The sequence below is a fragment of the Oncorhynchus tshawytscha genome, linkage group LG13, assembly GCF_018296145.1.
Source record: "Oncorhynchus tshawytscha isolate Ot180627B linkage group LG13, Otsh_v2.0, whole genome shotgun sequence".
Lineage (NCBI taxonomy): Eukaryota > Metazoa > Chordata > Actinopteri > Salmoniformes > Salmonidae > Oncorhynchus > Oncorhynchus tshawytscha.
In genome coordinates, this window is record NC_056441.1 from 37000051 (window position 1) to 37012765 (window position 12715).

Genomic DNA, 12715 nt, shown 5'->3' on the forward strand with positions numbered 1-12715 from the left:
CCCCTCACAGTAACACTCCCCCTCACCACACTCTTCCCCCCTCACAGTAACACTCGCCCCCCTCACAGTAACACACGCTCTCCCCCCCTCACAGTAACACACGCTCTCCCCCTCAACACACACTGCAACCCTCACAGAAACGCACTCCCCCTCACAGAAACGCACTCCCTCACAGTAGCGCACTCCCTCACAGTAGCGCACTCCCTCACAGTAGCGCACTCCCTCACAGTAGCGCACTCCCTCACAGTAACGCACTCCCCTCACAGTAACGCACTCCCTCACAGTAACGCACTCCCTCACAGTAACACAGTAACGCACTCCCTCACAGTAACGCACTCCCTCACAGTAACGCACTCCCCCCTCACAGTAACGCACTCCCTCACAGTAACGCAGTAACGCACTCCCTCACAGTAACACAGTAACGCACTCCCTCACAGTAACGCACTCTCCCCCTCACAGTAACGCACTCCCCCTCACAGTAACGCACTCCCCCCTCACAGTAACGCACCCCTCACAGGCACTCCCTCACAGTAACGCACTCCCTCACAGTAACGCACTCCCCCCTCACAGTAACGCACTCTCTCTCCCCCTCACAGTAACGCACCCCCCCTCACAGTAACGCACTCTCCCCCTCACAGAAACACACTCCCCCTCACAGTAACGCACTCTCCCCCTCACAGAAACACCCCCCTCACAGTAACGCACTCTCTCACTCCCCCCTCACAGTAACGCACCCCCTCACAAGAAACGCACTCTCTCCCCCTCACAGTAACGCACTCTCCCCCCTCACAGTAACACGCAGAAACTCTCTCTCCCCCTCACAGTAACGCACTCTCCCCCCCCCTTCACAGAAACGCACTCCCCCTCAGAAACACTCCCCCTCACAGAAAACGCACTCTCTCCCCCTCACAGTAACGCACTCTCTCCCTCCCCCTCACAGTAACGCACTCTCCCCCCCCTCAAAGAAACACACTCTCCCCCTCAAAGAAATGCACTCTCACAGAAACCCCCTCAAAGAAACGCACTCTCTCCCCCTCAAAGAAACGCACTCCCCAAAGAAACGCACTCTCTCCCCCTCAAAGAAACGCACTCTTTCCCCCTCACAAAGAAACGCACTCTTTCCCCCTCACAGTAACACGCACTCTTTCCCCCTCACAGTAACACAGTAACGCACTCCCTCACCCCCTCACAGAAACGCACTCTCTAACGCCCCCTCAAACAAACGCACTCTCCCCTCAAACAAACGCACTCTCCCCCCTCAAACAAACGCACTCTCTCCCCCTCAAACAAACGCACTCCCTCACACTCCCCCTCACAGAAACACACTCCCTCACAGAAACACACTCCCCCTCACAGAAACACTCCCCCCCCTCACAGAAACACACTCCCCCTCACAGAAACACACTCCCCCTCACAGAAACACACTCTCCCCCCCCTCACAGTAAGCACTCCCCCTCACAGTAACGCACTCTCCCCCCCAGTAACGCACTCCCCCCCAGTAACGCACTCTCTCCCCCTCACAGTAACGCACTCTCCCTCCAGTAACGCACTCTCCCCCTCACAGTAACGCACTCTCCCCCCTCACAGTAACGCACTCTCCCAGAAACACAGAACTCCTCCCCCACAGAAACACACTCCTCACAGAAACACACTCCTCACAGAAACACACTCCCCTCACAGAAACACACTCCCCCTCACAGAAACACACTCCCCCTCACAGAAACACACTCCCCCTCACAGAAACACACTCCCCCTCACAGAAACACACTCCCCCCTCACAGTAACACTCCCCCTCACAGTAACGCACACTCCCCCCAGTAACGCACTCTCCCCCAGAAACGCACTCCCCCCCCAGTATCGCACTCTCCCCCCCCAGTAACGCACTCCCCCCCAGTATCGCACTCTCCCCCAGTCACGCACTAACGCACTCTCCCCCTCACAGTAACGCACTCTCTCCCCTCACAGTAACGCACTCTCTCCCCTCACAGTAACGCACTCTCTCCCCCTCAAAGAAACACTCCCTCACAGAAACACTCCCCCTCAAAGAAACACTCTTCACCCCCCTCACAGTAACGCTCCCCCTTACAGTAACGCACTCTCTCTCCCCCTCGCAGTAACGCACTCTCCCCCCCCCCGCAGTAACGCACTCTCCCAGAAACACAACAGCACTCTCCCCCCTCGCAGTAACGCACTCTCCCCCTCACAGTAACGCACTCTCCCTCCCCCCTCGCAGTAACGCACTCTCTCCCCCTCGCAGTAACGCACTCTCTCCCCCTCGCAGTAACGCACTCTCTCCCCCTCGCAGTAACGCACTCTCTCCCCCTCGCAGTAACTCTGCCCCCTCAAAGAAACACACTCCCCCTCACAGAAACACACTCCCCCTCACAGAAACACACTCCCCCTCACAGAAACACACTCCCCCTCACAGAAACACACTCCCCCTCACAGAAACACACTCCCCCCACAGAAACACACTCCCTCACAGAAACACACTCCCCTCACAGAAACACACTCCCCCTCACAGAAACCCCCTCACAGAAACACACTCCCCCTCCCCCACAGAAACACACTTCCCCCTCACAGAAACACTCCCACTCACAGAAACACCCCCCCTCACAGAAACACACTCCCCCTCACAGAAACACACTCCCCCTCACAGAAACACACTCCCCCTCACAGAAACACACTCCCCCCCCCAGTAAACACTCTCCCCCCCCAGTAACGCACTCCCCCTCCCCAGTAACGCACTCTCTCCCCTCACAGTAACGCACTCTCTCCCCTCACAGTAACGCACACTCTCCCCTCACAGTAACACACTCCCCCAGAAACACACTCCCCCTCACAGAAACACACTCACACAGAAACACACTCCCCCTCACAGAAACACACTCCCCCTCACAGAAACACCTCCCCCTCACAGAAACACACTCCCCCTCACAGAAACGCACTCCCCCCCCAGTATCGCACTCTCCCCCCCCCAGTAACGCACACTCCCCCCCAGTAACGCACTCCCCCCCCCAGTAACGCACTCTCCCCCAGTATCGCACTCTCCCCCCAGTAACGCACTCCCCCACAGTAACGCACTCTCCCCCTCACAGTAACGCACTCTCCCCTCACAGTAACGCACTCTCTCCCCTCACAGTAACGCACTCTCTCCCCCTCAAAGAAACACTCCCTCACAGAAACACTCCCCCTCAAAGAAACACTCCCTCACAGAAACACTCCCCCTCAAAGAAACACTCTCTCCCCCCTCACAGTAACGCTCCCCCTTACAGTAACGCACTCTCTCCCCCTCACAGTAACGCTCTCCCCCTCGCCACTCTCCCCCCTCGCAGTAACGCACTCTCTCCCCCCGCAGTAACGCACTCTCTCCCCCAGTAACGCACTCTCTCCCCCTCGCAGTAACGCACTCTCTCCCCCGCAGTAACGCACTCTCTCCCCCGCAGTAACGCACTCTCTCCCCCTCGCAGTAACGCACTCTCTCCCCCTCGCAGTAACGCACTCTCTCCCCCTCGCAGTAACGCACTCTCTCCCCCCTCGCAGTAACGCACTCTCTCCCCCTCGCAGTAACTCTGCCCCCTCAAAGAAACCCCCTCAAAGAAACACTCCCCCCTCAAAGAAACACTCTCCCCCCCTCACAGTAACGCACTCAGTGATTGAAATGTGAGGTGAATATGTCTCACAAACAGTAAAAGGAGTCAGTAGGCGGACCAGTCAGTCTTTTCATGTTAATACACCCGTCTGTCACTGAGTTACAATGAGTCATCATGTGAACACACCCGTCTGTCACTGAGTTACAATGAGTCATGTTAATAACCTGTTGTGACTAGGCGGCAGTATTTTCATTTTTGGAGAAAAAAAAATGATCCCGTAGTAAACGGGCTATTTTGTCAGGACAAGATGCTAGAATATGCATATAATTGACAGCTTGGGATAGAAAACACTCTAAAGTTTCCAAAACTGTAAAAATATTGTCTGTGAGTACAACAGAACTGATGTTGCTGGCGAAAGCCTGAGAAAAATGCAATCCGGAAGTGCCTCATGTTTTGAAAGCGCTGCGTTCCAATGCGTCCCTATTGAGCAGTGAATGGGCTATCAACCAGATTACTCTTTCTCCGTATTCCCCAAGGTGTCTACAGCATTGTGACGTAGTTTTACACATTTATGTTGAAGAATACCCGTAAGCGGCTACATTGCGCAAGTGGTCACCTGATGCTCCTAGAGAGATTCTTGCGTAAAATACAGAGGTAGCCATTACTCCAATCGGTCCTACTGAAAAACGAATTGTCACGATGGATATATTATCGAATAGATATTTGAAAAACACCTTGAGGATTGATTATAAACAACGTTTGCCATGTTTCTGTCAATATTATAGAGCTAATTTGGAATATTTTTTGCGGTTTTCGTGACTGCGATTTCCGGGAGATTTCTCAGCCAAACGTGAAGAACAAACGGAGCTTTTTCGCCTACAAAAATAATATTTTTGGAAAAAATGAACATTTGCTATCTAACTGGGAGTCTCGTGAGTGAAAACATCCGAAGCTCATCAAAGGTAAACGATTTAATTTGATTGCTTTTCTGATTTCCGTGACCAAGTTACCTGCTGCTAGCTGGACAAAATGCTATGCTAGGCTATCGATAAACTTACACAAATGCTTGTCTAGCTTTGGCTGTAAAGCATATTTTGAAAATCTGAGATGACAGGGTGATTAACAAAAGGCTAAGCTGTGTCTCAATAGATTTCATTTGTGATGTTCAAGAATAGGAATATTTTCTAGGAATATTTATGTCCGTTGCATTATGCTAATTAGTGTCAGGCGATGATTACGCTCCCTCATGCGGGATGGGGAGTCACTAGAGGGCAATGAGTCATGTTAATACACCCATCTGTCACTGAGTTACAATGAGTCATGTTAATACACCCATCTGTCACTGAGTTACAATGAGTCATGTTAATACACCCATCTGTCACTGAGTTACAATGAGTCATCATGTTAATACACCCATCTGTCACCGAGTTACAATGAGTCATCATGTTAATACACCCGCCTGTCACTGAGTTACAATGAGTCACCATGTTAATACACCCGTCTGTCACTGAGTTACAATAAGTCATCATGCGCTCCAAGCAAGTCTTTAACTGCATCTGAAATTGCACTAGCACTGACCAGGGCCCATTGGCCTTCAGTCAAAGTTCAGATAGGGACACATGCATGTCCCTCAATGTAATATTGACATTATTAGATAACGATATGTGTCAATATACCCAAGTTCACTTAAAGATCTGCTCTGAGGATGTCTTTCTCAACATGAGGGTGTGTCTCAGGGTGCGTCTCAGGGTGCGTGTCTGGAGGGTGCGTTTCAGGGTGCGTCTCAGGGTGCGTCTCAGGGTGTGTCTGGAGGGTGTGTCTGGAGGGTGTGTCTGGAGGGTGTCTCAGGGTGTGTCTGGAGGGTGCGTCTCAGGGTGTGTCTGGAGGGTGCGTCTCAGGGGTGTCTGGAGGGTGTCTCAGGGTGTGTCTGGAGGGTGCGTCTCAGGGTGTGTCTGGAGGGTGTCTCTGGTGTGTCTGGAGGGTGCGTCTCAGGGTGTGTCTGGAGGGTGCTTCTCAGGGTGTGTCTGGGGTGCTTCTCAGGGTGTGTCTGGAGGGTCTCAGGGTGTGTCTGGAGGGTGCGTCTCAGGGTGTCTGGAGGGTGCGTCTCAGGGTGCATCTCAGGGTGTGTCTGGAGGGTGCAGGGTCTCAGGGTGTGTCTGGAGGGTGCGTCTGGAGGGTGCGTCTGGAGGGTGCGTCTCGTCTCAGGGTGTGTCTGGGGGTGCGTCTGGAGGGTGCGTCTGGAGGGTGCGTCTGGAGTGTGGGTGCGTCTGGGGTGCGTCTGGAGGGTGCGTCTGGAGGGTGTCTGGAGTGTGCGAGGGTGCGTCTGGTGTGTGCGTCTCAGGGTGTGTCTGGAGTGTGCGTCTCAGGGTGTGTCTGGAGTGTGCGTCTCAGGGTGTGTCTGGAGGGTGTGTCTGGAGTGTGCGTCTCAGGGTGTGTCTGGAGTGTGCGTCTCAGGGTGTGTCTGGAGTGTGCGTTTCAGGGTGTGTCTGGAGGGTGCGTTTCAGGGTGTGTCTGGAGGGTGCGTTTCAGGGTGTGTCTCAGGGTGCGTCTCAGGGCACAGTATACCAGGGCATGACTGATGGTCGTCAAGGTGTGAAGGTTTGTGACTGGGTGCGTCTTGGTGAGTTTGTGTGTGTCTTACCAGGGTGACTCCAGAGAGGACCTCCAGGAGGGAGATCAAGTTGTGTCCATCTCTCAGGTCCTCGTACAGGTCTGTGATGTGCTTCCTCACCTGATGGAGAGGAAGAGAGAGAGGCAGAGAGAGAGAGAGAGAGAGAGAGAGAGGGGGGAGAGAAAAGAGCGAAAGAGGGAAAGAAAAAGAGGAGAGTTAATTACGTACTCATCCTGTTCATATCATCCCAGTGTTTACAAATTACTGTTGCCATAAGCAATGCCGCTAGGGACCCTAGTTTCCAGGACAACAAAAAACGTGCTCCGGCTGTGACCCCATGTGACGTCTTGGCCCAGGGTGTCCGGGGACAACCGTTGGCACGGCGACTCCACAGCTTTGGCAGGCCTATTTCATCACCTTTTGTGTGAAAATGGGCCATCTTTTCAGACCTTGCTGATGGACTCCCAATGTCTAGGCTAAAAACTGTAGCTCAGTGCTAAGAACCAGGAATTAAAAGAGAGAGAGAGAGGAGGCTGGACATCTCCAGAGAGAGGAGAGGCTGGACATCGAGAGAGGAGAGGCTGGACATTTAGAGAGAGGAGAGGCTAATTACTAACCATGACTTGTGGTTTAACCTAAGGCAGAGAGAGAGACTTTGTCTTACTTTTGAGACATCCTCATGACACTAAAAACACCACATTTCCTCCCCCCCTAATAAAAACTCTTCACGAACCACCACAACCTCCACGCAATTGCATTAAACGTAGATCTAACCGGAGAGACACACACAGAGAGGAAATGAGGAGGACAGGGAGATGCATAAACATGAGGAGTACAGATAAAAAGCTGAGTGAAGAAGGCAGTTGAGTGCAACATAACATTTGAATAGGCTTTGGTTTCTGGAAGACAGATGAACTAGCGACTCATTACGAGGAGACGTAGACACTCTTGCTTGTGTTCTATATCCTTGGTCTGCGTTGAGTGACGGATAACCTAAGAACGTTATTAGGAGATAGAAAACAAAACTGAGAGAAACAAAAGTTAGTCTTTAAAAGAGGACAGGAGTCCTCCGTGTGAAACGATGGTGCAGGTCAACGCAGCCCTATCACAGACCTGGGGGATTACACTCCCACAGTGCTGTTTAGTTACCTTGGAGTGATTGACAGCTGAAGGGGAGGGGCTTGGGGCTGAGGAGTGTATGTGTACCGACCGGACTTAAATTCTATTGGCTGGGGTGAAGTGTTTGATTTCAACTGGAGTCCTCTTGTGCTATGGCTAGAGTCATGGTAGGCCAAGACTGATCCTCACCACCCAGAATGATCTTAAACCGTCACAGATCACATTCACAACACAGATATGTTTGAGGACCACTGTGCGACATCGCATTACACAACACAGTCCAGCAAACTGCACAAGCTGTAAAAAAAACAACAAGTCAACATTTCACTGCATTTCAACCCTGAACTCAACAACGTAAATTCCACATTCCTCCAGCAGAGGGCAGATTGTGCCTTTTAATCTCACAATCCAAAACTCTGTGTTCTGTTGTTCAATGGTCAGCTCTCCCCCTGGGTGCATTTCAATAGTCCAATCCCACTTAAGGTTACAAAAAACGAGATAAGAAGCCATCTGGAAACTTTATTCACATCCTTCTGTTGCCCTGCTCTCTCCTTTATTCTCTCCCTCTGCCTTCTTTTAGTCTCTCCCTCTCTCCATATCTCTTTCTCTCACTCTCCCTCTCTCACACCCTCTATCCATCTGTGTTGAAGCGCGGCCTAAGGGTGTGATGAAAAAGAGGGGATGTGCAATTTAGTCTTAATAACAGATACTTCTGTGTATATATAGAGTGTATGTGGATTGGGCTATCTCTGCCACACCCGTTGCTGACAGGTTACATAATCACATTTTGGAATGAGATGTTCAACGAGCAGGTGTCCACATACTTTTGGAATATAGTGTATCATGAGGGGGGTAGTTACCACTTCTGACTGGAAATGATGATGTCTCGTGCGATAACACAGAGTAGGGGGGAGAGAGAGGGGAGGAGCGCGAGAAAGAGAGGAGCGAGAGCAAGAGCGAGCAGAGAGAAAGGAGCAGAGAGAAAGGAGCAGAGAGAAAGGAGCAGAGAGAAAGGAGCAGAGAGAAAGGAGCAGAGAGAAAGGAGCAGAGAGAAAGGAGCGAGAGAAAGGAGCGAGAGAAAGGAGAGAGAGAAGAGAGAGCAGAGAGAAAGGAGCAGAGAGAAAGGAGCAGAGAGAAAGGAGCAGAGAGAAAGGAGCAGAGAGAAAGGAGCAGAGAGAAAGGAGCAGAGAGAAAGGAGCAGAGAGAAAGGAGCAGAGAGAAAGGAGCAGAGAGAAAGGAGCAGAGAAAGGAGCAAGAGAAAGGAGCAGAGAGAAAGGAGCAGAGAGAAAGGAGCAGAGAGAAAGGAGCAGAGAGAAAGGAGCAGAGAGAAAGGAGAAAGAGAGAAAGGAGCAGAGAGAAAGGAGAGAAAGGAGAGAAAGGAGCAGAAAGAGAAAGGAGCGAGAGAAAGGAGCGAGAGAAAGGAGCGAGAGAAAGGAGCGAGAGAAAGGAGCGAGAGAAAGGAGCGAGAGAAAGGAGCGAGAGAAAGGAGCAGAGAAAGAAAGAGAAAGGAGAGAGAAAGGAGCAGAGAGAAAGGAGCGACAGAAAGAGAAGAGAGAAAGAAGAGAGAAAGGAGAAGAGAGGAGCGAGAGAAAGGAGCAGAGAGGAGCGAGAGAAAGGAGAAGAGAGGAGCGAGAGAAAGGAGAAGAGCGAGAGAAAGGAGAAGAGAAGAGCGAGAGAAAGGAGAAGAGAGGAGCGAGAGAAAGGAGAAGAGAGGAGCGAGCGTGAGAGAAGAGAGGAGCGAGGAGGGAGCGAGGGAGGGAAAGAAGTTGAGAAAGAGAGAGAGGTTGTGGTAATCGTCGCTCAATTTACTGGAACCATTTCTCTGTCTCTCAGATTCAAAAAGCAATATTCAATCAATTCCACAGCTACCTGCCTTGTCTGGTATAGGTCCACTGTATGTGTGTGTCTAAGGGTCAGTTGTCTGGTATTGGTCCACTGTATGTGTGTGTCTAAGGGTAAGTTGTCTGGTATTGGTCCACCGTATGTCTGTCTAAAGGCCAGTTGTCTGGTATTGGTCCACTGTATGTGTGTGTCTGGTATTGGTCCACTGTATGTGTGTGTCTGGTATTGGTCCACTGTATGTGTGTGTCTAAGGGCCAGTTGTCTGGTATTGGTCCACCATATGTGTGTCTAAAGGCTAGTTGTCTGGTATTGGTCCACTGTATGTGTGTGTCTAAGGGCCTGTTGTCTGGTATTGGTCCAGTTTCCCAGACACAGATTAAGCCTAGTTCTGATTTGAAAAGCCATTTAAAAAATGGAGATTCTCCATTTAGTATGCTTATATAGTCCAGTCCTAGGTTAAATCTGTGTTTGGGAAACAGGCCCTAGTTGTGTTCCTGGCAAGCTGTCAACACAGGTCCCGAAAACCACAGTTCACAGTGAGGGCAGTGTTTATATGGATGTGTGTTTGATCTGTACAACACACTCCCAGAGGCAGCCATACACACCGACCTGACCACATGACGACACACACCCCGACCACAGCCACCTACCTGTCTGTCAGCTGATGTGAGGATTTGGTTGCATTATAAACATGGGTGCAGTCGGGTGATTAACAGAGAGAGCCAAGACAAACACAGCGACTGGGGCACGTCACCTGTACTCTGTCAGCATCTCTACTGAACAGCCATGGAGCTCTGTGCTACGTAAACACCTGCGCTCGAGTGGAACGTCAACAGTACAGAGGAACTAGGCTGATAGGACAGGAAGAGAAAAAGGAACATGCATGATTCATTCTATTCCATACTAGACTACAAGAGACTGAAGACGTATCCGCTTTAGTCTGGATTTTTTCCCACATTTTTGTTACATTACAGAAGTATTGTGAAATGGATTACATGTTTTTTTTTAAATCCTCCTCAATCTTCACACAATAACCCAGAATTTTCTTGCAAATGGATTAAAAATAACTTAAATATTCACATAAGAATTCAGACCCTTTGCTATGAGACTCTATTGTGCTCAGGTGCATCCTGTTTACATTGATCATGAGATGTTTCTACAACCTGCTTGGAGTCCACATGTGATAAATTCAATTGATTGGACATGATTTGGAAAAACCCACCCTCCTGTCTATATTAAGATACCACAGTTGACAGTGCATGTCAAAGCAAAAACCAAGCCATGAGGTCGAAGGAATTGTCCGTAGAGCTCCAAGAGAGGATTGTGTCAAGGCACAGATCTGGGGAAGGGTACCAAAACATTTCTGCAGCATTGTAGGTCCCCAAGAACAGTGGCCTCCATCATTCTTAGATGGAAGAAGTTTGGAACCACCAAGACTCGTCCTAGAGCACACCGCCCGGACAAACTGAGCAATCGGAGGAGAAGGGCCTTGGTCAGGGAGATGACCAAAAACCCAATGGTCACTCTGACAGAGCTCATCTGTGGAGATGGGAGAACCTTCCAGAAGGACAACCATCTCTGCAGCATTCCACCAATCAGGTCTTTATGGTAGAGTGGCCACATGGAAGACACTTCTCAGTAAAAGACAAATGACAGCCCACTTGGAGTTTGCCAAAAGGCACCTAAAGGACTCTCAGACAATGAGAAACAAGATTCTCAGGTCTGATAAAACCAAGATTGAACTCTTTGGATTGAATGCCAAGTGTCACATCTGGAGGAAACCAAGCACCGCTCATCACGAGGCCAATACCATCCCTACGGTGAAGCATGGTGGTGGCAGCATCATGCTGTGGGGATGTTTTTCAGGGACTGGGAGACCAGTCAGGATCGAGCAAAGTACAAAGAGATCCTTGATGAAAACCTGTTCCAGAGCGCTCAGGACCTAACTGGGGCGAAAGTTCACCTTCCAACAGGACAACGACCCTTAGCACACAGCCAAGATAATGCAGGAGTGGCTTCGGGACCAGTCTCTGAATGTCCTGGAGTGGCCCAACCAGAGCAGGACTTGAACATCTCTAAAGAGACCTGAAAATAGCTGTGCAGCGACGCTCCCCATCCGACCTGACAGAACTTGAGAGGATCTACAGAGAAGAATGGGAGAAACTCCCCAAATACAGGTGTGCTAAGCTTGCTGCGTCATACTCAAGAAGACTCAAGGCTGTAATCTCTGCCAAAGGTGCTTCAACAAAGTACTGAGTAAAGGGTTTGAATACTTATGTAAATGTGAATTTCCAGTTTAGTTTCTTTTAGATAAATTTGCCAAAATTGTTGCTTTGTTATTATGGGGTATTGTGTGTAGATTGATGAGAGAAAAAAAACAATGTAATCAATTTTAGAATAAGGCTGTAACATAACAAAATGTTTAAAAGGTTTAGGGGTCTGAACACTTTCCCAATGCACAGCAACACCTCCCCGATAAGCATTCCGGTCTCTTCTGTAGATGTTATATCCTTGTACTGCTACTTGCTGTTTCACCAAATGAATTGTTGAAGCGAGTCTTAGAAATGGCTAATATATGAATGTTATCTGATGTTAGCAAATTGATTTAATTAACCTAATTTCTAAGACTACATATATTTATAATATGAGCTATTTTCAGCTCTCTCCTGCGTAGCTTAAAGATGGTAATAGTATGGAAAAGAGCAAGCAAAGCAAGAGGGGGAAAAAAAAAAAATATTCAGCAGTCCATTAATTAGCTGTTGTGTGTAAGTGTGTGTGCCGCGGGGTTTTGGAAGGGAGGGTGGACAATGAGCCTGTCATGTGGATGTAAACAATGTCCCTACGCAGATTTCATGGCTGGGATAAGGGTCTTTCCTCTTATGGCGCATAGCTTCAGGATAGTCCTTGTTGAGTAAGTTGTACACGACCGTTCAAACTTTTGGGGTCACTTAGAAATGTCCGTGTCTTTGAAAGAAAAGCACATTTTTTGTCCATTAAAATAACATCAAATTGATCAGAAACAGTGTAGACGTTGTTAATGTTGTAAATGACTATTGTAGCTGGAAACAGATGATTTTTTATGGAATATCTACATAGGCGTACAGAGGCCCTTTATCAGCAACCATCACTCATGTGTTCCAATGGCACGTTGTTAGCTAATCCAAGTTTATCATTTTAAAAGGCTAATTGATCATTAGAAAACCCTTTTGCAATTATGTTAGCAAAGCTGAAAACTGTTGTTCTGATTAAAGAAGCAATAAAACTGGCCATCTTTAGACTCGTTGTGTATCTGGAGCATCAGCATTTGTGCTTTCGATTACAGGCTCAAAATGGCCAGAAACAAAGCGCTTTCTTCTGAAACTCTATTCTATTCTTGTTCTGAGAAGTGAAGGCTATTCCATGCGGGAAATTGCCAAGAAACTGAAGATCTCGTACAACGCTGTGTACTAATCCCTTCACAGAACAGTGCAAACTGGCCCTAACCAGAATAGAAAGAGTGGGAGGCCCCAGTGCACAACTGAGCAAGAGGACAAGTACATTAGAGTATCTA

The 12715-nt window shown here is 49.3% G+C and overlaps 1 protein-coding gene across 11 annotated transcripts in view; it reads right to left on the reverse strand.

Annotated features, from left to right (window-relative positions):
- Positions 1-12715, reverse strand: part of LOC112266035 (microtubule-actin cross-linking factor 1-like) — a 261147-nt gene that overhangs the window by 144686 nt on the left and 103746 nt on the right. For all 11 annotated transcript variants that reach the window (XM_042295674.1, XM_042295675.1, XM_042295676.1 and 8 more), the window contains exon 4: positions 6235-6324. In XM_042295674.1, coding sequence (XP_042151608.1) covers positions 6235-6324 — 90 coding nt within the window. The remainder of the gene's footprint in view (positions 1-6234; positions 6325-12715) is intronic.